Here is a 27,973-nt window from a genome sequence, read left to right on the forward strand (position 1 = left end):
CTTTGATTTTGGAAGGACAATTTTTTGACCTTTTTTTTTGTTTAATACTCTATTTTCTTATTCTTAAAATCTCTGGTATTGATGTGGCTATCATACAATTTTCTTTTTATGTTGACATCTTACAATCTTACGAGAAGTTACCTGCAAAATATAAATTAAACTTTTTTTCAACTGTATCACAAGAATCTTATTTTCATCAATTGCATTATTTTATTAAGTTTCTGTGTTAATTATAGAATTTAAAGAAAAACCTTAACTAAGAATATTTAGTTTAAATTTTTTTCCTTGAACATCAGTTCTTTGGAATTTGCTTCCTTTATCTTGTTTTCCTGATTCATATAATTTCCAATCCTTTAAGTCGCCTGTGAATTGTTATCTTGCTCTAAAATCTTTATCTTTTCTCTTCCAGTAACTTTCAACTCTAATTAGTGGTTGCTTGCAGTCTTGTTGAAAGCAAAGATGTTTAAAAAAAAAATTACTTTGGGATAATACCGTACAATCTCAGGAGAAAATGCAGTGGAGTTTTCTTGTACTACTTGACATTGCACACCCCAACCTGAGATCTAAAAGAATAACAATTGTATTTAATTTCTTGCATGAGCCTTCATTAAATGGTTCTTGAGGCACATGCCTCAATTGCCCACATTGAATGCCTCAATGCTTATAAAAAAGTAAGAAAAGTCTTTTTTACAAAATTTGACACTGAAGGTGACTCATAACTCTTAAATGATAATTAGATAATATTTTATTATTTGAAAAGTTTAAATAAATATATTTATTTCTGTTAATTTCTTCAACAAATAGTTTAAACAAGTATTTTTAACAAATATGTTAATGAATAATTTAAGCAAGTATTTTCTAACTAGTATTAATTTCTAATTTCTATATAATTTTTAACTATAAATTATATATAATTTCTAACTATTAATAATTTAAACAAGTATTTTCTAACTAGTATTAATTTCTAATTTCTATATAATTTTTAACTATAAATTATATATAATTTCTAACTATTAATAATTTAAACAAGTATTTTCTAACTAGTATTAATTTCTAATTTCTATATAATTTTTAACTATAAATTATATATAATTTCTAACTATTAATAATTTAAACAAGTATTTTCTAACTAGTATTCGTACATTAGTAAATCGATAAACAAATATTCATCCCCCTCTAGTCAGAACTGCCTAAAGGAGAACAAGGAGAAACTGAGTGAAGGTGAGTGATTAGGATTGCCTGGAAAATTAGTCAAAAAGTTGACTATCTGAGTAAGAGATCAGAGCCACCAGGGTTAGTGGTGTTAGAGCCAAGCCATTCAGTGTGATAAATATTAAAGTCACCAATAACAACAATACTAGCAGAGGGATAAAGAGAAAGAACTTGCTCAATTTGATTAGAGATTACATCTAAAAGAGAACCGTCTTGAGAAGAAAAGAGAACAATAAAGAACATGTGATTGAGTGAGAGAGATGCTTATTAAAACAAATTAGTCAGCAATATTTCCAGAAACATTTGAAATTGTTTCTTTAAATTTTGATTAAATATTTTTTCATTGAATGTGTAAGTTTTAATTATAAATTTTTTTTTTCAAGTTTTTTTAAATTTTGACAAAAATCTGTCATTTTTTGTAAGAAAAAGTTAAAAGTTGCATTAAAACTTCAAAATATAACATAAAAGTGGCACTTAAACCTTCAAAATATAACATAAAAGTTGCACTTAGAACTTCAAAATAACACCAAAATGATCTTAATTTCATCTAAAATTATGAGTAAAAATGACACATTTCACAATTCCAATTCTGAGAAAAAAAGTTGTGGTATCATTGTAATTTCTTTTTATTACTTCCTGATCACACATATTATTAATAAATAACATATGGTTGAAAAATGGTTTTTTGATGATGTTTTGATCAGCAATCACATAATTTTAAAACAACAAAGATTGTACAAATCACTAAAAAAAGAATTTAAAAGTCAAACTAATTACCTAAATTTTTGTGTCCAAATTTTTTGTAACTAGTAATATATAAATAATAATAATAATAATAATAATAATATATAAATGTTATAAATTCATAATACACTTATAACATATATTATTACAAATGTTTTAGTTATTTTATTTATAAAATAAAATTTTTTTGTTTTTATTATTAAAATTATTTTTTTTACTTATTATTTATAAACTTTATATATTTTAATTGCTGTTTTTATATCAATGTTAACAATTTTTGCTTTTATGTTGTCTCAAATTTTACAATGAAATTATTTGTTTTATAGTTTATTAAAAAAGTAACTAAATGTTTCTTTTAAAAAGCTTTCTTAACATAATTTTTAGTTAAATGAAAACCGATTTGCAAATAGAAGACCTCCTCAGTCTGCAACAAATGTTGTAATGCCGTTCGACAATGAAAAGTTTAACTTTACCAAGATTCATCCTCGAGAGGTATAAATAATCAACTGAAAGAAAAAAGATTTTAAAAGTTGCAAATTATTGCGACTAGATATTTTAGAAATATTATTAAAAATAATATCTAAAAGAAAAATAGGTATGGGTCACCAAAAATCACATCAACCATCGTTTTTAACAATGCTTCTAACAGTATTATTAAATTTTTTGTAATCAAAAGTATTTTTAATTTTATTGTTTATATAGATAAATGTATAAAATTTAAAGATTTTAACATATACTTAATAATATAAAATAATATATATTTTTACATCTTGACTATGCTTTATTCTTCTGGTTATTCTTTTAATATGTTTTAAAATTAGTTTTTTTGTTCTAATTTTAAAGTTGTTTTTTTCTAAGATATTATTTGAGCTTAAATCTGAAGACAAAGTTGAGGTAATCATTTATTTGAAATTTTTTTATGATTGTAAGAGAACTAGTTGTGTATACTTTACTTTACTTACTTTGGTCTTTAAACAATTCAATCAAATTTCTAGATTGAAAAAAGTGACCTCATTATTATAAATGTTAGTCCAATTGACTATGGACATGTTCTATTAGTCCCTGATTCTAAATCTGGCATGCCTCAAGTAAGTTTTTTTATTACTAATAGTTATTTAGTAATAATTTATTATAATTTTGTTTTGAGTTTTGAAAAAAGTTATGTGCATAAATAAGTGGAAAGATAAAAATGTATTTTTAGAATTACAGTGGTGGCACAAAGTCATGACCACAATTGAAAAACAAGAGATTTTTATTCATTTTCGGCACAATATAAAATAAAACAGCACCACATTGAAATAAAAATGACTCTGCATTGTTAGTAATAAGCGCCACTAAAAAAACATAAGAAATTCTGACTAAAAGACTAGTATTTTGTATGTCCTCCATGCGCATTGAGCATGGCCTGTACACGTCTTGGCATAGACTGTACCAGCTTTTGGATGGTGTCAACAGGGATTGCTAGCCATGCAGCTTGCAAATGTTGCCACAAATCATCCAGATTGCTGGGTTTGGTTTTCTGTACCTTTCTGAAGAGCTCCTCCCACAAATTTTCAATGGGGTTCAGGTCTGGACTTTGTGGAGGCCATTCAATAGCATTGGTATGAGCACATTTGAGATATTCCATTACTTTCTTAGCTTTGTGGCAAGGAGCATTGTCCTGCTAAAAGAAAAATGGTTTGTTTTTACCAAATAGTTTGTTTGCTGATGGCTTCATTTGTGTTTTTTAATATTTCCAAATATTTATCCTGGTTTACCGTGCCCGTACAACGATATAAATGATCTACACCTGATCCTGACATGCAACCCCATACCATAAGAGAGCCTCCTCCATGCTTTACTGTGGGAGCTACACACAGAGGACTAAATCGTTCACCAACTCTTCTCCTCACATAAGCTCTTTTAGCTCCACAGAAAACAGTAAAGGTACTTTCATCACTCCATAATACTTTATTCCATTGTGTGACAGTCCAGGTTTTGTGCATCTTCGCGAATGGTCTTCTTTTTGCGATGTTATCAGATCACAATAAAGGCTTCTTCGCAGCAATTCTCCCATTCAAACCAGCTTGCTGCAGGTGTTTTCTAACTGTCCTTGCTGCCAGATGAACTTCATGGTTTTTCTTCATGTAGCTTGCCAGATCTGAAGCCGTGGCGAAATGATTGGACAAACTTGTCCGAACCAAAAGCTGATTCTGCTTTGCGGTAGTTTTACGAAGTCGTCCAACATGCTCTAAGTCTGCCACTGTACCGGTGTCTTTCTCTTTTCTGGCTGTTCTGGTAACAGTTGACAGTCCAATTTTCATTTGCTCAGCAATATCTCTGTAAGAAATGCCTTGTTTAATCATAACAATGATCTTCAGTTGTTGCTCAGTTGATAGCTTCTGATACATGGCATACACAATTTTCTGCAAAATTATAATACAAAAATAATAAAATGTTTGTTTAATGAAAGAAAACATGATTTCTATCATTATTTAACAACAACAAATGTTTAGAAATACAATAAAACTTAAAAAGTTCCCAAAAATTGTTAATTATAGCTAATTAAGATTAATTAATCCTAATTAGCACTGCTAATTATAATTATAATTAAATCTAATGAATTTATTCTCAATATTAGCTCCACGTTTCGGTATGTTATGTAGTCAAGTGATAATACATTAATTTCAAGTAAATATCTACTAAAAAAACGCTAGAAAAATCTTAAACTTATTAAACTGATATCAACAATTTCTGATCAAATCAACACAGAACAGTAATTAACAAAAGTTACAGTAAATATAATAACAAAAATAATGGTGTTTGGTTGCTAATAACGCGCCACATCGGTAACTCGATATTTAGTAAGGTTTCCGAATAAAAATCGCTACAAAAATTAGTTATTATTGCCAAAGTACACTATTAGAGAGATCAAAATATGCGTGTGGTCATGACTTTGTGCCACCACTGTATGCATAACTTTTTTCAATATCTCTCTCAATTATTTAATTTTAATGGATTTAATAGTAAATTCTACTGCAGGATTAACAATCAATTATTTATTTTTTGTTTTTTAAATTATAAGTATTTTTGAGAATTCCCAGAATACAATTACCTTTGTATTTTTTATGAGCTGTCTCATAACTTTAAGGACTTCATCATGGTTATCTATGATCTGATAGTTAGAATATTTTCTTTTTTGTAATTTCTTATAATTAAAAAAAGGAAATATTTATTTGGTTGGCAGAAGGTTGGCCCAAAACTTTTTTACAATTGTTTCACCATAACATCATAGAAGCAAGGTCAGCAAAAAATCTCTGACCTCAGACACTTTCAGGTTGGCATTGCCGAATGCTGACCTTAATTCTGAGGGCTGGATAATAATATATCTAAATTAGGTTTAGATATTGTTTTACTGAGCCTATTTTTTATTGTGTGTTGAGGGGATTTATTAAGTAATTAAATTTTGGTGAATTGGATTATACAAGAACATTCATTACCTTACATTTGTTTTCATTTTCATTACATTTACAAGACGCTTTAAAAGATTGCAAATTATATGAATCAGGAAAGCAAGATAAAGGAACTTATTTCCAAAGAACTGATGTTTGAGAAAAAAAACTTGATGAATAAGAGTTTTTGGAGCACTTAGGAACAGTCACAGAAAAAGAATGAGATTTAATTGAATGACGAGTAACACGAGAATGAATTTTAGTAGATAGCACAAGAGGCGCTAGCTCTTTTGAGCAGTGCCCATTATAGTATTTGTACAAAAGAGAAAGAGAAGCAACATTACGACAATGTGATAATGATTGGAGGTTGGCTGCAAGAGCAGGTCCAACTATGTTTACAATGCGACTTTGCACTATGCCTAAAAGAGAAAGGGCAGCATTAGAAGATCTGCTCCAGATATGGCAACAGTATTCCATACAAGGGTGGATTTGAGATTTATATAGATAAAGAATAAAATCCTGAGTAAGAAAGTGTCGAGCACAATAAAGAGTGCAACCTTAGCAGATGCTAATTTTGCAATGGATTTGATATACGGTTTCCAAGAAAAATCGGAAGTAAGATTTAATCCTATAGGATAAAGGGTAGATGACTCATTGTGTACATTATCGCTCATAAATATAGGAAGATCTAAATTATTGCGATAACGATTGGTTGAAAAAAAGTTTTATTTGAATTAAAGTTCACCACCCACTGTTAGCCCGATGCTCTAGCAGAAGTGAGATCTTTTTCAAGCTCAAATGCCCCCTCCAAGCAATCAGAGAGTGCTGGCTTCTTATCATGACAAGAAAAAGTGGTAGTATCATCAGCAAACAATGCCACTTTAGATATGAGAATATCTGGAAGATCATTAATGTAAATTAAAAAGAGTATAGGGTCAAGGATAGAACCTTGAGGAACTCCTGAAGTTACAGAATAAGAGGAAGAGTGCTGCCCATTGAGGACAACTTTTATACTACGATTTCAATAATCTTAAAGATGTTACCAGATACACCATAAGAAGAAAGCTTATGGAGAAGACCAGCATGCCAAACTTCATCAAAAGCATTTGAAATATCAAGAGGGATGGCCTTAACCTCTCCACCTTTATCTAATGCACGATAAAACATATTTGTTATTACTGCTAGCAAATCATCTATAGAATGAGAAGATTGAAATCCATATTAATGGTCAGAAAGTAAGTTATTAGATTCAAGATGAGAAATTAAGTGTTTGTTAATTAAAGATTCAAAAATCTTGCTTATGATAGGAAAAAGACTAATGGGGCGGTAGTTAGACGAATCAGATTGCTCTCCAGAATTTTTGAAGATAGGGATAACAGATCCCTCTTTCGAGCAGGCTGGAAAACAAGACTCTGAACACTTGTTGAATAGTCTTAATCAAAGTCTGAACCATACAAGAGAGGTGGAATAAAGATTTGCCCTTATTATTAATACTATTAAAGATTCTCCAGAAGTCACAAGAGCCTAATTTTTGAGATGAGATTTCATGACCTGAGAATAGCAGCACAATGTGAGGAAAACCATGGAGGAGAGTGAGGCTTGACCTGGGATCGTTAAGAGGGAACAAAAGATTCTATGCCAGCCTGAATCCATGAAGTTATGTAAGAAGCACATTTGTCGACAGGAAGACAAAAGATTTCTACCCAAGGGCCATCACAAAGAAAATCACAGAAAGAATCCCTGTCAGCTTTAAGGTAGTTGTAAGAGGTACGATAATAGGGGGATTCAGGTGATGTAGAAGAATGAGATATTAGTTTTAGAGAGATCAAACTGTGATCAGAAGCACCTAAGGGTGAATGTGGAGAAATTGAGCACTGGCTAGGACCAGAAGCAAGACATAAGTCGAGTAGAGAAGATAGATGTATCGGGTTGTCTGAAAAGTGAGTTGGGAAGTTGAATATTTGAGTTAGGGATTGAGAACGGCAAAGGTTGTGGGCTTTAATGCCTGCAGAATCGCTGACACTATAGCCAAGCCATTCAGTTTGATGAGCATTAAAGTCACCAAGCCATTCAGTTTGATGAGAGGTGAAGGAAAGCGATATAGAACAAAGGGAAAGGCAATAGAGTGAAGTGGTGCTAAACAAAAGCACATGAAAGAATAGTCTGTGGACTCAAACCTAGTTTCACGACAAATAGGTGAATTCTTACGAATGTAAATGCCCAGGCCAAGCATGTGACTATTGAAGTCTTTACAAATTAAAGGAAGATAACCATCAACATTAAGATCACAAGATGAGACAGCTAAACTCAAATTAGTCTCACAAAGAGCAAGTAGGTCTGGTGAACTTTGCAAAAGATAAGACTCAACAGAAGAAAAGTTACTTCAAAGACCAGGATATTAGTGAATGATAGGTTTAGAGAACTTGGTGATGATGATGGTTTTTTTTCTGTTTCATAGTTTTTGGTTCTTTATTCATTTTTAAATTTGTTGAAGAACTTGACTCAAAGCATAGATAGTACTTAGAGCACTGTTTAATAGCCCTAGCAATTGCCACATCACTATTAATAAACCCTTAGCCGTAACAAAGGGCTCCAAATGTGGCCTCGGCAATGCACACCAAAAGTACAAATAGGGACACCATCCATGCGCAACATGGCACTGTTAAAACTTTGATATTTTTCGGCTGTTGATGGAATCAGCCTCTCTGAGAGCTACCACAGAGTTTGGGAAACCTGACTATCAGCTGGCCTCCATGAAACTGAGTTTTAGAGCTGTACCCTCATTAGGAGATAATAGAATGAGTTGCCTAGTCATAAAAACAGAGACACATGCATAACCCATGCATTGAGTCAAGAAGATCCAGCATTCAACATCCTAAACTGGAAACAATGTATTAAAAATGCATCTGCGCAAGCCTAATAGATGAAGAAGGGGTGCGAGGCTGGTCAACAGATAGAATCTGTTTACCCCTCAAGTCTTTGCCTACCAGGCCTTTACAAGACAGTAGCTGGGTGCATTTAACATCTGCCCAAGATGAGTATTTTTATCGAGACACCATCTGTAGCCTTTACTCAACCAGGAGCCCCAAGGCAGGGGGTGTTTTAAGTTGGAGTTGGCATTTCCTAGCCTTTGCCTGAAAAGGCGTATTCTACAAGGCAGCAGGACATGAAGTAGATTGTACTGGGTTACATGTTACCAGTAGCAGGATAACCTGACCTGACAAGACTTCCATCAAGAAGTAAAAAAAAGGAGTTAAAGAGGAGCTTTGATCAAATTTTAAACTTTTTAGAGGATAATAGAGGATTTTAGACATGGTTTTTGAAAAAAATGGACTTTAGAGGATTTTAAAGGAGCTGTGGTCACCTTGATTATAAATGAGTAAGTGTCTTCAATCAAAATTTGACTTCAATCAAAAAATGTTGTTACTTGAGCATAAATGCACACATCAAAAAAAACTTTAGGAACTTAATATTAGCCTAACCATTCCATATTTTAAAAAAGATTTATTAATTTTAAATTATAAAAAATTGGTTTATTAAGTGAACTCTGAAAGTAACCGTTATGTGAATGTAATAAATCATTTTTAAATCATTTGCAATTCTATTGGAAATTTAAAAAGCTTATTATTATTATAAATCATTAATTTTTTAAATTTTAAAGTTTTAATAACAAAGTTACATATAAAACTTAATTACCTTTTTATACAGAAAGTTCCATTGTTTATCAAAGAGATTGACCTGGTATTGTTTTCAGGTAATAAATCAGTATGGCATTGTCAAGGCAACACAACTTTGTTTATTATCAACTGATAAGTACTGCTTTTAATTATTATTGTTATTTTTATTTAATAATATATACAATTAATTATAATTTAAAAGGTTCCTTGTTCCTTTTACACAATTTTCATTTAGGCGCTTTTGCATTGGTTATAACAGCCTTTGTGCATTAGCTTCAGTTAATCATCAGCATTTCCATATTTTGTTTGTAGACCATATTTTGCCAATATCTAAAAGTGTAAGTTTTTTTGTTTTTGTTTTTTTCTTGGGTTGTGCATTTATATTACTATAAATAATATGACAAAACATTATTTTTGATAAAATCAGAAGGTTCAATGGATTGGCAAAGAATTATTTATACTCAAAGACTACATGGTAAATGGACTTGCTTTACAGCTTACCAACCAAAACATTGATATCTTTGTAAGGTACATTTGTACATTAAATATTGATATCTTTGTGAGGTACATTTGTACATTAAATATTGATATTGTTAGAAAAAGTATAGTTTATAATTTTTTAAAGTAGTGAATGCTACAGTTTTTTTTCAAAACACATTCTGAGGTATTTGAAGAGTTGCTTTTTACATGTTTCAAAATTAAGGCAATTAAAAAAAAAAGCAGAACTTTGTAAAAGCATAAAATGTTTTTTAAAACAACTTGTAAATCTTCTAAAATATATTTATTCAAAAACATTTATAGATTTATTTTGTGAAAAAGTCAAGTTTAAATTTTTTTTATCTGAAAGCGTTTTAGAAAAAGCTGTAAAATGTTGTATCACTTTTTATTTAAAATTTTATCCATATACTGTTTGGGTTTCCAACTAAAGTGAATATTTGTTGAGACAAATAATAACTTCCAAAGATATTTGTCCTACTTCAACTAAAATTTGATTAACTTTATTTTAAATAACCAAAAACTTAAAAAGATATTTATCACAAAAAGTTTTATGAGTTAAAAATGTTTATGTAGCTTCATAGAGTTTGTTTAAACTCTCTTTAAGGGATTGTATCATTAAAGCAGTTACAGTCATCAAGTAATTGTTAAAGGCATCAGTCAAATAATATCAGTCAAACACACCTCAACCTGTGCACTTTAGTATACAGAGAAATTTAACAGCATCAACATTGCTTAAACAACTAATTAAATTGTGCTACATCTACAACTAAATAAATTGTGCAGTATTTAAAATACTTATCACAAATATCAAAAACATTTTATTATTTTGCAAAAGTGCTTACATCTAATAAATTGTTTACTGAAACAGTTGTAATATATCTAATGATTATGAATATAATATGATATATTAGGGATGCTATGTTAAGATACAATTAAGTGCAAATAAATGGCCAGAAATTTTTTTTCATTAATTGATATAGGAAGATCAGACAGCATAACAAAATGAAATAAAAGTGTTATTTAATTATTTTAGTATTACCTTTATTAAAAATGAGCTTGTTTTCTTAGTTGCTTTGCCTCTCTAAGTTATAGCTGTTTTAGCTTAAGTCATACCTGCAGCTTTTATGCTATATTTTATATGCACTTATACTATATCATAAAGTATTTTTTATATTTATAAAATGTACATATATGTACAAAGCAGCTAACAAAATAAGCTTTTCAGTTACCTCAGTTTAAAATTTCTACTGAATCAGCTGAGGTTTTTAATTTACTAATGAAGGTTTTTATTGTAATAAACTTTTTAAAAATCATTAATGAATTAATCTTATTTATTGTTAGACTGGATGTATTTAATTTTTTGTTATTTGCAGCATTAAATGCAAATGTACAGTCAATAACTTTATTTAACATATGAACATCAATAAATATGAGTTTACTCATTTTTCATTAATTTAAGAAATTTTTGCTAGATTTTTGATTCTAGTTTCTTCAGCTTTAATTACGACAGGCCTGTAAATAGACTTTTTTTTAGGAGGATGACAATTTTTACTGCAGCCCACTGTTTCTTTAAAATTTAAAGGTCATTTTTAAAAAAATTATAAATTACAATATTTTAAAAAAATGACCCTTAAATTTTGTTTAAAAAAATAAGAGACGATTAGAATTTGTCTCCATTCTTTAGACGATTAGCAATTGTTTTAATCAATTGAATACTTATCATTGAGACCAAATGTTTGTTGTTTATTTATTTTTCATCATTTACATTATATTGAAAATTGCTAAAAGTTTTGTGTTTAATTATATTATAATAATTTTGTGTTTAATTATAATATAATTAAACAGAAAATTTTTAGCATTTTTTAATATAATATAAGTGATGAAAAATAAATTAACAAACATTTGGTCTCAATGATAAGTATTCAATTGATTAAAGCAATTGCTAATCATCTAAAAGAATGAAGGCAAGTTCTAATCTTCTCAGGTGTAATTTTGCAAACATTCAAAATTTAATGCACATCCACTATGATTAGTGAATGTGCATTAAAACTCAATAAGTTGTTCCTGTTCTTGAGTTGCTATTGTGTACGAATGAAGGCGTCAAATTACGCTTCCCGTTCTTTCACATTCTGCAGTAGTGACTAGAAGAACACAATCAAGGAAAAGAAGAATGTAAATATTTGGAAACTTTTCTGACTTACATTCTGTAAGAGCACTAACAGCACTTGAGGGTCGATTATCTCGTTGACACCTAAGCTACATTTTTTGCCACATAATTATATCTTAATCAAGGAAGTTAGAGTTATGGACTATATACTTTCATAATGTATTGTAGCTCTTTGATTCATTTCAGATAACTCTATTGAAGTTTTCACACAGATAATAGAAAGTACAAAACTTAACAATAACTCAATTGTGTCTGATAATTTAAATTTATCTTTCAATTTAACTAATATATGATCTATAAATGGAATGAGAGACTTTTTAAAAAATTCTTCCAACGCTTTAAAGGACAGATTCGCTTGATAAGATTGTTAGCCTGTGTGTACTCATGGCGTTACTGACTTTACATTTGATTTTTCAACAAGAACTGGCGCAGCTTAATGGGCGTATATTGCTTTTGGTTGAATGCTCAGAAATTGGGCTTGTACACCTGATAACGAACCTGCCATTGATGCTGCCATACCCTTGACCACTCATATTTTCAATATTTAAATTAAGATAATCTAAAGTTTGCTTATTTTGAGTAAAAATATCTTTGGCTCTCACACGCTCCAACTTTACAAATGCCACAAACTAAATTTGAAACTCCTGACATATCTCATGTTTCTTATCAACAAATCTTAGTACAAAGGATAGTTGCTCGGTGTGGTGAGAATTAGTTGCATCTGGAATTATTTCTCACACACAGAGTATGGTGAGAATTAATTGCAAAAAATATTTGGTTTTTTTTATTTCTTTCTTTATAGAAGCTTGTACCATACTTTTTCCTAAAACCGAGATAATCTCATTTTAAACCTTTGGTGAAATATGATGAGCATTTTTTATTTTTGGACTTAACAAATGCTGTTACAATTCACTGTTAGAATCTCCTATTAAATTAATTACCAACATTTTCAAGTTTGTCTACATTTTCAAGCGTACTATGCAGAGGTATTCATTGTTTTCCACAATAAATAACAGCTTTCATTATACATTTCAAAATTTGTGTATTGCATTTGATTCGTTCAGCAAGTTATTTACTTAGTTGACTGTCAGCTCTAAAAAAAACATTTTCAAGTGTTGGTTAACCCTTAAACTTCACGCTCTGGCTGATGCAGCCATTTCAAAATTATTTTTCAAAGTTATGAGGTTTAACTAAACCTAATGAGCCTGAGCTTCATTGACTTTTTGTAACTTTATAATATGTTTTTAATGGCATATAACGCTGATCACTCTACTGCTGGGTAACAGCCAACCCCCCATCCCAAATATAATACTTTCATTGAAACAGGCCTTGGCTGATGCAGCCAAAGCTATGAAAGTTATATACTGAGTTATGTACTTTAGACTAGTTATTTAATGAAATACACTGTAATGAATTATGATTTAGGCTCAGAAATTTTTTTATTATACATAAAAACAAGTTATATGGATTGTATATATTTATTCCATACATTTAGTACTCAATTAGAAAAATATAATGCATGCAAATATATTTAAACGTCTGGCAAGTTTTGATTTGGAAAATGAATCTTTGGGAAGAAAATTAGAAGATAACGTTTTGGAAGATGACAATGAAAACAAAGTTTCAGATATAGTAGAACATGATCCGTTTAGAGAAGAGTATGTTGGCCGCAACGGAAGAATTTTTAAAATAGCAGATGATGAGCAACGTAGTAGACGAGGCAGGGAAAAATTGTAAAGGAGCGAATGCGGCCAAAAGCAAATCCTGCTACAATGCGTGAGGGTATTGACTTATTTTTAATAAGCAGAAATGAAAGACCAGATACTTCATGAAAGTGATCAAGAGGCCCAACGTGCCATAAGTGCTGGAGAAGTTTCTCAACATATTTCACAACGCTGGTAAGTTTTCAATAAACTACTATCTTTTAATATGTTAAAAATGTAATTTCGACTTCATTTATAATGTAGTCTTGATAAGTTTATACTATTTTGTTTACTTAACATAAATATTCATATTTTTATTGGTCTTCTTAGGTATGACATAACAGAGGAGGAACTGGTTGGATATTTTGGCATTGGTTATCTTATGGGTGCTTTGAAACAACGCAATGTGTTTCTCAGAGACTTGTGGAGTGACGAACTTGGAATTTCTGCCTTCAAAGCCACAATGTCTCGTGAAAGATTTGAGTTAATCACAAAGTTCATGAGATTTTATAACAAGGAAACACGCACTGAAAGACGCCAACGTGATAAACTAGCAGCTTTTAGAGAGATATGGGAGCAATTTCTCAAACGTTGTCGCCAATGCTTCATAGTTTCCGATATGGTTTGTGTTGATGAACAAATAGTTCCAACACATGGGCAAGTGCCTTTTAAAGTTTACATGCCAAAAAACCCTGACAAATATGGCATCAAAGTGTGGGCGTTAACTTGTTCAAAGTCTTGCTACTTTTATAATGCTGAGATTTATTTAGGAATGATTGCCAGGGAAAAAGAAGTAGGGTAAGGGAAATGAGTGGTGCTACAGCTAACTGAACCAATTCATGGTAGTGGGAGAAATATCACAACTGACCAATTCTTCACATCTATTCTGCTAGCCAAAGAACTTCTAGCACAGAACCTTACTCTGCTCAGAACCCTTAATCGTAACAAACCAGATATCGCTCTCCAACTACTTCTTCTATGAGTTCAATTTGATTCTATAACTGTGTATTCTGGAAAAATGCAGCTAGTGAGTTACATTCCAAAAACTAACAAGGTTGTCATTAAGTTGTCTACTCTCCATACATCTACGAAAGTATCAGAAGAAGGGCATGGAAAGCCATTTTCGATCCTCCAATACAATAATACTAAGTTTGGTGTAGATACTGTTGACCAACTAGCTCATGCATATACTACACGGCGAGACTAAAATTTAGTAACAATAGTTTTTTTCCTTACGATTTTTATAATTTTAATAAATTTGTATCTTGTAATTTTTTCTAGACACTGCGTTGGCCAATGACTTTGTTTGGCCATCTCCTCAAACTTGCTGCCATTAATGCCAGAGTTTTGTTCCTCTTTAACAAGCCACAGTGGGAAGGTGATCATAGTGGATCAAAAAGACGACAATTCTTGCTGAAAATGAGCCTGGAAATGATGAAAACAGCAATTGAACACTGAATTATTGAACATCCGAGAGGGGCATTTCAACCTGGGCCTAGACGCGCCATTGCTTCTATGTCTACAGAACAGAATAATCCACCCCAAGATGCCTTACTCAAAATTAGAAAACCATGTCATTTGTGTCCGCTTCGTCAGCGGCGTGTCTTTACAAGATGTTCCAAGTGCACTAAACACACTTGCGGAGAACACTCGTCAATTATTTGTGATATTTGTAAATATTGACGTAGAATTATCGCCGACATGAAATATTGCTATTTTGTTTTTATATTTTACGTAAGAAACCATAAATAACACATAATTTTGTTGTTCTTTTAAAAAAAAAAGTTATAATGGATTCCTACTAAACTTGAAATGTCGAAGCCTTATATTTTCTTTCTGGCTGCAGCAGCCAAGGGCGGTGCTTAAGGTTGTAAAAGAAGCGCGGAAATTAAGGGTTAAATAGTATAATGTCCAATCAACATTTGTGATAAACTCTATTTTCATGAGAATCTTTTTTTTGTTTTTTTTTGTTATTTCACCTCTCCAAGGCCGAGGAGGCTACTTAATTGTGGTTATAACCCTCTCTCAGCTCTATAACTCAGAAACACGAACCTTGACAAACAAAGTCGCTGCGCGGAGAAACAAGTTGAGTGCCAGAGACGTGGTGGGGATCGAACTAAGAACCTCTCGTTTATAAAGCGAGCGCTCTACCACAACACCACTACCGCAATCTAATTTCCAATTATTAAAGGGTTTGTTAACAAAAACCCTTAACAAAACCCGTTATCATCTCAAAATAAAGCACATGGGCCATAAAACAAACCTTGCTGTACTACAGAATAACATGTCCATTTAATATTTGCCCATCCATTTGATCCAAAATTTTTTGGAAAGTCTGTTATTATAATATGTTTTGTGATGTATTAAATTTTGATTTCAGGCGATATCTTTATAATATTTTGCTCAATAGTTTTTATGTTCATAGTAGACCTAATGACATTTTGTCATGAAAAATTTATTGTGATTGTTCTTGTACGAGTTCTATTGAGGACCTGCATATGTCTTTTTTTTTATAAAAATAAGGTGTTAGTTTCACACATTCTTTTGCAGAAGATTTCAACTTTTTTAGTTTTTTAATACGTTCTTTCTCAGCCCCTTTTCTTCTTTGATTCATATTAAACTAAATAATTTATATGAATAAAAAAATACATATAAGTAAATACGAATGCTAAAAATACAGTAAAAGCAAAACACTTAATGTTATGTGTATGCTTTATATTTAAACTATAAATTTTAAATCATTCTTAAGGGTAACAAGTGCAATTAATATTTTTATTCAATATTTAGTGCCTTGGTGAAATGTTAGTTTATACACTCTTTTAATAAACTTCTTTAATAAAAATTTTATTCTTGTTAAGTAATTTTTTTATTATTGAACATTGAAGATTGTAATTTTTTATTTTAGAAACATTATAATAATAACTGACTTCTTTTGCAAAAACAATATTGCCCATAATCTGTTCATGTGCAAAAGTTTAGCTTTTGATGGCAGCGATTTGTTGATGGTGACAGTGTTTTTATTTCCAAAGGTGCCACTGTTTGGTAAGCATTACTTTATTGTCGCAACTATATAGGATTTTATCATTATACTTTTTAGTAATAAATGTTACACAAAATCGCTAAAAATGAAACCAGATTGCAAGTTTTTGACTCAAGAATTTAGAATCTAAGAATAATGCTTGGTTTATTACATTTAGTAATTCAAAATTTTACTGTTACAAAAAAAAATATGATGCTATGTATAAACTTTTATTTTGATAGAAAATTTTTTTTAATTTATAAAATAAAAAAATTTAAACATTGACAACTTAAACATTAAAAATTTTGTGTTGGATTTTTTTCTTATTTAATTCTTGAAATTATTTTTCTTTAATCTTTAAATTTATTTTTCACTTTTAATTTACTTTTTCACTAATTTACTAATTTCACTAATAATTTTTACTCTTGTTGCCCATGTAACATGAATATTTAGAAAAAAAAGTTAAAGAATGCTAAGTTTAACACGTTGCGTACGGAAGACAAGTATACTTGTCGAAAGAAACTCTCCTAGCGTACGGACGACGAGTATACTCGCTTGAGTTTAAATGCTAATAATTTTTTGTTCTGAAGGTTTTATTCTCTTTTTTTAATTGCTTTTAAATTTTCAATTAAACATCCATAAGTCAAGTTTTTAAGTGAGAACATATATTCGTCAATATTTCACTTTATCTTTGATTTTAGGTAAAAAGTGCACTTGCTACAGTTTTTATGAGTAAGGTATTGTAACTTTTTATACTTGAGGGTTTTTTTTCAACTATTTCTTCATTAAAAAAATACTGATTTAAAGATAACATTTACATAAAAGTATTATATATCATCTGCATCACTCGAAACCGTTTATTCTTCATGTGTTTCCCTTTGTTTTGGTGATACAACCTAAAACAAGGATCAATACGTAGAGCTGGTTGGTCAGCGCAGTATCTGCAGTATCTTGATTTTCTCCTTACTTGATTTTTTATACACTGCTTACATTTCTTTGTAGGTTTTATTATTTTTCCAACTTTATGGAATTATCAATGGGTAATGGAAACTTGCCGAAGGTCTTCTTGCAGATGGTTTTACTTTTTATTTTTCAATAAAACTTTTTATAATATTCTCTCAAAACTCAACAAGATGGCAAAACTCTTTATTATTTGAAAATTTGGTAGAAAGGTAGAAAGAATTATTTAACTTCATTTCCAAGATATGGACTCCTGCTTTTTTGTACCACCTTCTTTTCGGAGATTAATGTGATAGGATAACCTCTGGTCGCTTCAATCAATACCGGACATTGAGTTATTGTAGTCTCAGATAATATTTAGGTTTTATTTTTATTTTCCATGGCGTTTGGTAACTTTTAACATTTGTGGACCATGTGCGTTGGATATGTTAAGCACATGTTTTTTCATTTGCAAACTGTAACATCAATTTAAGACCTCCAAAAATCTCTCCTTTCTTTAATTTTGCATTTTTAACTGCCTCTGGGTTCTGTTTTCTGTCTTTCTTGAGAGTCTCTGATTTATTCCAATAAATTATTTCATCTCTTAGAGATTGATATCTCTCCATTGGCTCCTTAAAGATTTGCGTTGTAATGGTCTTACTGTATTAATAACTCTGTCAATATATTCATTTATTTTCTGTAACAAAGTATTCAGTAAGTCATCTGTCTGTAACAAATTGAATAAAATCATTGGAAATGCATTCTTAGAAACATCCAGATTCAATTCAGGTATTTCTTTAAAAATAAAACTTTTGATATTTTGTGGATCTTCTTTCCAATCAATACTTTAGTAATCCTCACTTATTGTGTCGCTACTTAGAGTAACCAAGTCAAGTTGTTTAATTGATGGTAAACTTCTATAACCTCCCCTAGTTCGCATTCTACTTCTTGTTCAGAGACTTCTGGTATTTCCACCTCTTGTACATGGGTGTCCTTGTAATTGAGAATCAAGATTAGAAACAGTGGCTACAGAAATAGTTCAACAATAATTGTGATCTGAATAATAGTCTAACTCTGAACAAGATGGCGTTGTATCATTATTAAAATCATTATTATCAAAAGAATCACATGATCTCACCTCTTCTAATTCATTATTCATCAGTTCGAAGGCCTCTTCAACGTTATATCTACAAGCCATTATATTTAAATAACAAAACAGAGATTAAAAAGTTACTAAATCAAACCATTAAAATTATATTTGAAGTAATTATATATAAAATTATATGATGAAAAGTAAAAAGTAAATAACAATTAAAATAAATAAAGTAATGAAGTAACTAAATAATTAAATAATAAAAAAAATCTGAAAAAAAGGCATTACTTTGTGAAAGCTGTACAGTTACTTAAAAGGAAAGAAACTTTTTTTGGAAGAAGTTCATAATTTACACTGAAATAATTTCAATTTTAGTGAATTCTAACAGTAATAAAGCAACTCAGTTGGTTTTTTTTTGCTGAGGAGTATACTCGTTTTCCATTATAAAAACTTCATACGCACTACGGAAAACGAGTATACTCGTCATGAGTATCTTCGTTTTCATAGTGCGCATAAAATCACGTTCCACACTACGTTTGACAAGTATACTCGTCATCAATATTAAAAAAAATAGTATTTTTAAAGCTTAAATTAAATAAAAAGAAATTTTATTTTTATAGCTTAAATTAAATAAAAAAATATTTGGTTTGTGAGTTTATAGTGCTAATTATCTGCCGTATCGCTCCGTACGCAACGTGTTAAGAAGAAAGAAGTACATAAATATTTAGAATAAAATTTGTTAAAAATGGTCAATAGAAAATTGTCAGAAATGTTAATTAATTTTTTTTCTCATTTTAATTTTTGACTATTTGAGAGCTTAACTGACTTTTATTCATATACAGTAATAATATATATATATATATATATATATATATATATATATATATATATATATATATATATATATATATATATATATATATATATATATATATATATATATATATATATATATATTATTTTAAAACATCAAGAAATACAGTTTCTCTCAATACAAATAATATTATTTTACTTATAAAATAATATTATTTGTATTGAGAGAAACTGTATTTCTTGATGTTTTAAAATAGTATATAATATACTCTCATACAAGATGTCATCTTTCAAATATATATATATATATATATACATATACACACACACACCCTATAATAATTAAAAAAGGTAGTAATTAAGATTTATTTAATACTTTTATGAACTAGCATAGAAGCTAATCTTATAGAAAATAAGTAAAAATAATGAGAAAATAATTATTTTCTATTTATATGTTTGCTGTGTCATGTCCTGTTTTTGCAGGTGAGCTTCATATATAAGTAGAAAATTCTCATTAGAAAGTTTTAACATTTAAAATAACTTGGAAAAAGGTTCATTTTTAACGACTCATAATGTGCAACCTTTCAGAACTTTACTAGATATGATATGGTAGATTAGGATATTATGAGCACTTTAAGCAAAAATTAGAATATTTTCAAAAATATTTATGCTGGATTCAAACTTATGCGAATAAGCAATTTTTAGGGATCACTACTCATGATACACTAAGATATTTGGGAACCAACATTTTTTCTTAAAAACACTTATATTTTAAAAAAGTATTTTTTTAAATTATATATTACAGACATGGGCTAGTGAACTAAGCACAGAAAAGACTAATTTAAATATTTTATTACCAATAGGAACTATGGTTTCTATTTTAGAAATTTTCTATGGACTATATATCTTTTACCATTGCTGGTGAATAGAAGTGTTATTAAAATGAGATACCAGTAGTATAATAAATTATTTTAAATGAAAATAAATGAGATGTTAAGAAAATTTAATAAATGTTTAGTCTTTCTTTTTTTCTAATTTTTTTGTTTAAATAAAAGTCAATATAGTTATTTAATCTGTTTATGTTGACATCTAACCTTATGTTGTTAATAATTTTATGTGTCATAATTGAGTTGATATTGTTTAATAAAGTTTGGTGTTGTTAATGTAATGCTTGTTTATTATATTGCTGAAAAAGGTTTTAAATGACTGTTCATCATGCTTGTTGGATACTTTGAAGTTTAAAATTTTTTATTTCTGGTATTGTATTTGATGGTATCAAAGTTAACAAAATCAAATTGTTTAAATAAGTTTATCGGTTTCTTGTAATAAATTTTATTGCGTAGTTGTAGTGCTCTGCAGAAAAATCGATGATAAAACCTTTGTAGGTTGTATGCTTTAAGTTGTTGATTGATTTGAAATTTTTTTGTTCGTTTGTTTTCTTTGTTTTGAATATTAATTTTGAGTAGTAAAAATAAAATCATAGTATAAATAGCAATAGCAATCATAGCATTGCTAAGGCTTTGTATCTCTTTTCCAGTGTAGTAAATTATTAGACTTGAGCAGTAATCAAAGTTAGGTAGTGTGAATGTTTTGAAGAATTTTAAACAAACTTTGAAGGCTAGACTAAATATATTACTTATTAAGAATAATTTTTTATATGCTTTTTTATATAATTTTCTCACCGTTCAGGAGTTTTAATGCACCCGCACAATAGAACATCTGATTTGACAGGTAATGTTCCAATGTTAGGTTCTAAAAGCCATTGGTTTCTCTTTACTCTGAACCTTCATATTTTCTGTTGATGAGATTTGCTAGGCATATTGCCTATGTTTTTAGCATTTTATAAGTCTCAATCATTCATAAATCGTGATAAATTATGTGACTAAAAACCTAACAACTGGCTTAACCTATAAATGTGCATAAAAATATCGAAAAATTATGTTTAAATCATTATAACACTTTTTTGAAAATTTATAAAAAGTTGAAGCAAGTATATATAAATGTTTTAAGACGTTATTTTTTAAATTTTAAATAGTTTGCTAGTAAAACTTATAAAGAACTGATCAAATGCTGGTCCTTACAAAACTTGAAAGCAAGAAAAAAAAAATCTAGAACGACAACCTTAAAACAACAAACAACATCAACTTTTGTTTTCAAAAATAAAAATTTACTTTTTACTTATCGTTTTACACTAATCAAGAAAACTTAGTGCAAAAATATAAAAAATCCTATTGATATAATTTATGATAAATTCCGCAATATTAATTTCATAAAATCAAGAATAAGTTTACAAAAAATAAATTAAAAAAATTAAATCATTGTTTTAAAAAAAAATCTTACTAAACTTAAGAAAATGTTATTGCTTATAAAATTAAAGTTGTTAAAAAACATTTAAAAAAAATAACAGCCTGCTTTTTTATTGTGATCGAAAGAATAAAACAATTACAGTATAAAGTATTGAATAAACATCAGTTCAAAGTATGAAACAACTTAACAAAGTTACAAAAAAGAAAGTCAAAAAACATTCTACTTTTAAATATAATAATTTAATACAAGTTGGCAAGCAAATGTTTCAAAAGAAAACTTTTAGTGTAAATAATAACAACATATTAAAAAAGTAACAGTTTTTGAGGTCGCAAATAACAGTTTGTTGCCTGGTTCTTACAGAAAGTTGTTCTTTACATTTACTTAATTTTAAATTTACATAAGTTGGATAAATTTTTTTTCACATTTCTCTATCAAAAAGTGATGAAAGACTTCTTCTCAAATTAACTCAGTTTTAATGGCTGCTGTCAAACACGTTTTTTTTTATTGTGAAACTTTTTCTTATTAAAAAATTTTTTAGCGATATTTTCTTGCGTTAGCGTTTAAAAGTCTCCGATAAAAAACACGAAAATGTTTTAGCAGCGCACTGTGTGAAATAAAGGTTTTGGATCAAAAATCAATAACTTTTTTCTCACTAAAGATTAAGTGTTGAAATTTTGCACAAATGTAAAGTAATATATGTCGCTTAAAAGAAAATTTAAATGTAAAATTTGTATATAAAAATCAAAAAATTCAAAATTTTCATTTTTTATTTTATTTTTAATTAGACATGTTCTTTTTAATTATATGAAAGTATTCGAAACAGCAAAAAATATATAAAATGCTTATTTAGTTGGAAAATATATTTATATAAAATTTATTTATATATAAAAAACATTTATACGAGCTTTCGGCTAAACTCTAGACTATAAACAAACACGTACTTTTTAACAAACATTTTCCTTATACTAGGTTTAATTACTTTATTAATTTGATTTTTTAATTATTGCGTGTAATTAATTAATTTGCATATATTTCGATATTTACATTAATATTTTCAAGAGTTTATAAAATGCTAGTTATAGAAATATTCAGAATAGTTTATCAATAACTTTTATACAGTTTTTATCGAATAAAATATGTCGACTTTTAAAAGCTGCAAAGTATCTTCATCAAGTTCTTGGATATTTTTGTTGTACAAAAATGTCCAAGAACTTGATGAAGAGATTTTTGAAAGTGTTGAATTTCGTAAAGTCGCTTAATCAAATTTTTATTTACTCCAGTGATTTCAGAAGAGCAGCTTGCATCGTAAAAAAATCTCCTAGCAACCATTACCATCATTGATATTACTACTTACTTGTTTCGGTTTGTCGACGATTAACCCAAACTGGTCACGAAAGCGTTTCTATTCCAAGGTCTTCTTTTTTTTCTTTTGTCATTTTTTTTCTTCACTTTTAGCTGACCATGTTTGGAAAGGCAGGTTTTAGAAAATATGTAATATCATTTCCATACACCGAATCCAGGCATATAATGTGGACAGTCCGTATTGATAGTCAAATCGTTCATTTGTCGTGAAGTAGCTTACATATTGTACATGTAGACGCAGAAGGCGTATCCGTTAATACCTGAGGCACTTTTCTATTTATCATTGTTAAAAAAAGTTCATGTTTCACTAGTATTCCTTTACAACATTTGTTAACTATAGATGGCCGTAAAGAGTATATTTGACTTTTTATTTCATTTACAACAACCAATAATAATACCAAAAATAGAATGCATGTTCATCAAAACTAATTCTCAATAAAAAATTGACAAAATAACTTACGCAAAACTATTGTTATAAACAGATATAGTCTGAAACCACGATAAAAAGCGCAGCTGATTTTTAATAAATCAATTTTATAGGCACCTAAGCTACAAATCAATTACAAAAATGAAGCGTGGGTGGTTACTAAAAATATTGGTGAACTTTAAGATTTTTTATTTTCTAGCTCAATTTATAGTTCAATTAATTATTAGTAAACAAAACCATATAATTAAAAATATGAATTTGTTCTAAAATCTCCATAACATTATAGTAAAGAGATAAACTATTAAACTATTAAAAAAAATTCAAATAGAATTTCTGCAGTGAAATTGAAATTTGAGCAAAAAAGCATTTATGGTACGTTTTTGTAGTACTATTTTCCACAGTGCAGCGATTCGATTTAATTGGATACACTTGTAGTAATAAAATAAAACATTTAAAATAATTGTATAACAAAATTTTTTTATAATAATGTGTTTAAGTTTTATTTACAAATAATTTTATGTTGATATAAATTTTTACTTATATTAAGGGGAAAAGGAAACAAGATTAATGAATTCATGCTGCTTTGATCTCGCAGGATACATACTTTTAAAAGGTACTTCTATTTCTCTAGAAAACACTAATATATCATTTAATGTGGCGTGTTTGGAATTGGCAGGTTTTCTACCAATAAAAGGTATTATTTGTAGATATTATTTGTCCATCCTCCCCATTTCAAACATTTAGTTACACTCTATCAGTATTTCGTTATAAAAACTAATTCTCTCTTTACACACAAGAGCTTGTTTTTGACAAAATATGTTTTATTTATCATTTACGGCTTTATTTTAATACTAAGTAAGTTTATTTTTTTAGTGTAGAAATTCCATGTCAATTTGTTTTAAGCACAAACTTTGTTCTAATTCAATTTTCATTAATGTCATAATCCCTCTTCTTCCCTTTACTTAATGACATGCTTTATAGATGTTTCCTTTGGATTATACTAATTGATTTTAACGTCAAATATGACTAATTATAGTTCTTTGATTTTATTATATAGAAAAAGAAGAATACGACACGATGACAGAGGAAAAAGTTCTAAAGATACTTAATCATCAAACCTATCAAAACGAGCAGTTCCAAGTTCTTTGCAACAAAATACTATTGAAAATGTAGTTAAAGTTCTTTGCAATGATATTGCAAATGTAATTTTTCTTGAGATATAATATATGTTGCAATTTATTTTTACTAATGTAGTAAACAAAGGATTTTTTAAGGCAAAACCTAAAGTGACTTTTTTAAGTCGATCCTCTATGCAGTCTGGGGGTAATAATAATGCAAATGTTTGGGGATTAAAAGAACTTCATAAAAGTGAACATCAAATCTGCCACAGTTGGTCATTGCATTTATAAAAGTGTTTTACATAAGATAATTAAATACATTTTAACATATTATTTATGTAAAGTTTTAATAAACTTAATAACACATTCAAAATACATTTAAAAAAAACTATTTATTAAATTACAAGGAAATTCTTATATATATATATATATATATATATATATATATATATATATATATATATATATATATATATATATATATATATATATATATATATATATATATATTATATATTATATATTATATATTATATATATATTATATATATATATATATATATATATATATATATATATATATATATATATATATATATATATATATGTATTATATATATCTATTATACATATATTATATATATATATATATATATATATATATATATATATATATATATATATATATATATATATATATATATATATATATAGTATCGGACAAAACGAGTGCAACCAAATAATGCTAATTTAGTTTCTTTATATAAAAGTGCGGCATTTTTTCAATTTAGAGAAATAACTATGTAACTGTTTAGAGACAAAGTTCTTCAAGTTTTATTCATCACAAAGTTCATTATTTGTACACGAAAGTTAATAAATTAATCAAAAGTATTAAAAAAAGTTGATTTCCTTCTGGACAAAACAAGTGCAATTCGACAAAATGTTGACCAAGCTGTATTTCGCTATCAATATTTCGTGGCGAATCCTTTGTTGTCGATCACAGCCTTGCATCTTCGAGGCATAGATTCGATCAGATGATCAATGAAACTTTGTGGAATCGCTGCCCAGGCCTTATGGATTTGTTCAAACAGTTGATCCTTATTACGAACACCTTCACGATTAATTTTGCGGTTGACGATCTCCCACAGGTTCTCGATAGGGTTGAGATCCGGAGATTGAGGCGGCCAATCCATCACCGATAGGTGGTTGTCTTGAAACCACTGCTTGACTACTTTTGCAGTGTGTTTCGGATCGTTGTCTTGCTGAAAAACCCATTTTATTGGCATATTCCATTCAGCATGAGGTAACATAACATATTTCAGGATATTTTTATACATGAAACGGTCCATTATTCCATCGTTTTGATGTATTGGACCTAGACCGTTAACAGAAAAACACCCCCATACCATTACATTGCCTTCACCATGCTTTACGGTCTTATGGCAGTAACGTAAATCGAGGCGTTTTCCGGCCGGTCGACGTACGCGGCAAATGCCATCGCTCCCAATGATGTTGAACTTCGATTCATCACTAAACACGACAGTTCGCCATTTCTGCACATTCCAGTCAATATGAGATGTAGCAAACAGGAGTCTTTTCTTCTGGTTTTTTAGTGAAATCAGCGGTTTCTTTGCAGGGCGTCGAGAAAACAATCCAGCCTCAACAGCACGTTGTCTGATTGTTCGGTCCGATACAGGAAGCTCTAATTGCTTTTGTATCTCGACTGATGATATCCAGGGATCCTTCTTGACGGATCTGACGATCATAGAATCCTCTCTAGAAGTGGTGGAACGTGGTCTTCCACCTTTGTTATCTGCTGCCAACTTCCCCGTAGAGCAATATTTGAAACATAGTCTTGATACGGTCCATTTTTTCACGCGATATTTATCACAAATACTTTTTTGTGACATTCCACTTACGTAATCGCCTATAATTTTCTTTCTTATTTCCAATCCAAGACTGTCGGGAGCCATTTTCGCACTTGAAGTCATAAAAATAATAAAAATAAATAATCACGCTTCTCAAGGTCTACCGTGTTACATTTACCTTGTGATGATACAATAATGCTCTGTGGAACACAACGTCTTGGTTGGATGTGGACTGTATTGATGTAATGAAACACTTGTTGTTCTTGATGTAATGAAACACTTGTTGTACTTCACTTCTTATATTGATGTTCTTCTATAAAACACTTTGATAAAACTCACTTCGTTAAACTCTCTTGGTAATACTGACTGATTGACTTCCATATACTGACTGAATTACACGTCGATTTATATGTCTCTTATATAGTAAAATGAACCTGTGTGAACCTGTTCTGGAAGATTCTAGATGCTTCTTTTCGATGCTTTTGGAAGCATCTGGATGCTTCTGAATGTTTCTGGATATTTCTGGATGCTTCCAGATGCTTCTTCTGGAAACTTCTGGAAGCTTCTGCATGCTTCTGGAAACTTCTAGATACTTCATTTAATTATTAAAAAACTTCCGTGACGTTGACACGGACCAGACTTAAGAAAATGAAACGAACCAAAAATGTTGCATGTATATATTATGCATACTTTTGTATGTATAATATAAAAAAAACTATAATTATAATTATTAAATTATAAAAAATTCGTTGTTATTATGGATATAATATACATAAATAGTTATTTTTGAAATACGTTTTGAGGAAGCAGAGCAAATCCAAAGTTTCATTGCCTACACAACTTCTTATTTTTGTTGCAAAAAGAACGGACGCAGAAAAAGCTTCAGATTCTACACTGGTAGGCCTAATAGACATTAAAAAATTATATGCACTTTGCAAAAAATCATCACGTGTTTCTCAATTTCAAACAACATGATTTCCTTTTGAATTTTCAGCAACGTCTCACATCGAATATTCTGGGCAAGTGAGCTTTTTTTTATAGTTTTATTTAGTTCGTCTGTTATTTTTTTTCTCTTTTCAAGAACAGAAGAAATAGATTCAAATGAAGAGTCAGAAGATTAAGAAATAATTTCGAGCCTCGTTTGAATTAGAAAGTTCAACTTCAGATTCAGACTCTTAAGCTGTTAATGAAGTAGCTGAATTTGAAACGTCTCGTCTTTTGAGTAACTCAACAATTAGTTTGCGACATTTTATTAAAGACAGAACTAGCTCTAATTCAGATTTGGACTGAACGTTGGTTCTACCATTGTGCATACACTGAAGAACCCCACTTACATAGGTACGTCTTTGTTGCATTCGAAGAACGAGAGATGAATGCAATTTTGAATTATAACGTTGTCAACATCTTGAAGTTTTTTTAACATAAAAGTTAAGGCAACATCGGCTGTAAACAAGTTAGCATCCCGATGGTAAAGGACCTCATCTGTTGCTTTTACTGGGACTAGCACATAAGATCTTATTTGCAGACATTGATCCTGTTATACGAACTAAGCCTAAGCTTTAGAATTGACAATTTTGTGCATTTAGATTAATATT

At 29.3% G+C, this 27,973-nt stretch overlaps 1 protein-coding gene across 2 annotated transcripts in view; it reads left to right on the top strand.

Moving 5' to 3' along the window:
- The window catches only part of LOC100211520 (GDP-D-glucose phosphorylase 1), a 57,009-nt gene extending 32,372 nt beyond the window's left edge, over positions 1–24,637 (top strand). The window contains exons 3-11 of one of the 2 annotated variants that reach the window (XM_065791716.1): positions 2,341–2,448; positions 2,815–2,850; positions 2,952–3,044; positions 9,142–9,200; positions 9,300–9,402; positions 9,492–9,592; positions 16,338–16,474; positions 23,940–24,005; positions 24,450–24,637. In XM_065791716.1, the coding sequence (XP_065647788.1) occupies positions 2,341–2,448; positions 2,815–2,850; positions 2,952–3,044; positions 9,142–9,200; positions 9,300–9,402; positions 9,492–9,592; positions 16,338–16,474; positions 23,940–24,005; positions 24,450–24,565 (819 nt within the window). In that variant the 3' untranslated portion in view covers positions 24,566–24,637. The other variant, XM_065791717.1, reaches the window with a different exon arrangement.
- Positions 24,638–27,973: the final 3,336 nt, after the last annotated feature.

The sequence above is a fragment of the Hydra vulgaris genome, chromosome 02 (genome assembly GCF_038396675.1).
Source record: "Hydra vulgaris chromosome 02, alternate assembly HydraT2T_AEP".
NCBI classification, from domain to species: domain Eukaryota; kingdom Metazoa; phylum Cnidaria; class Hydrozoa; order Anthoathecata; family Hydridae; genus Hydra; species Hydra vulgaris.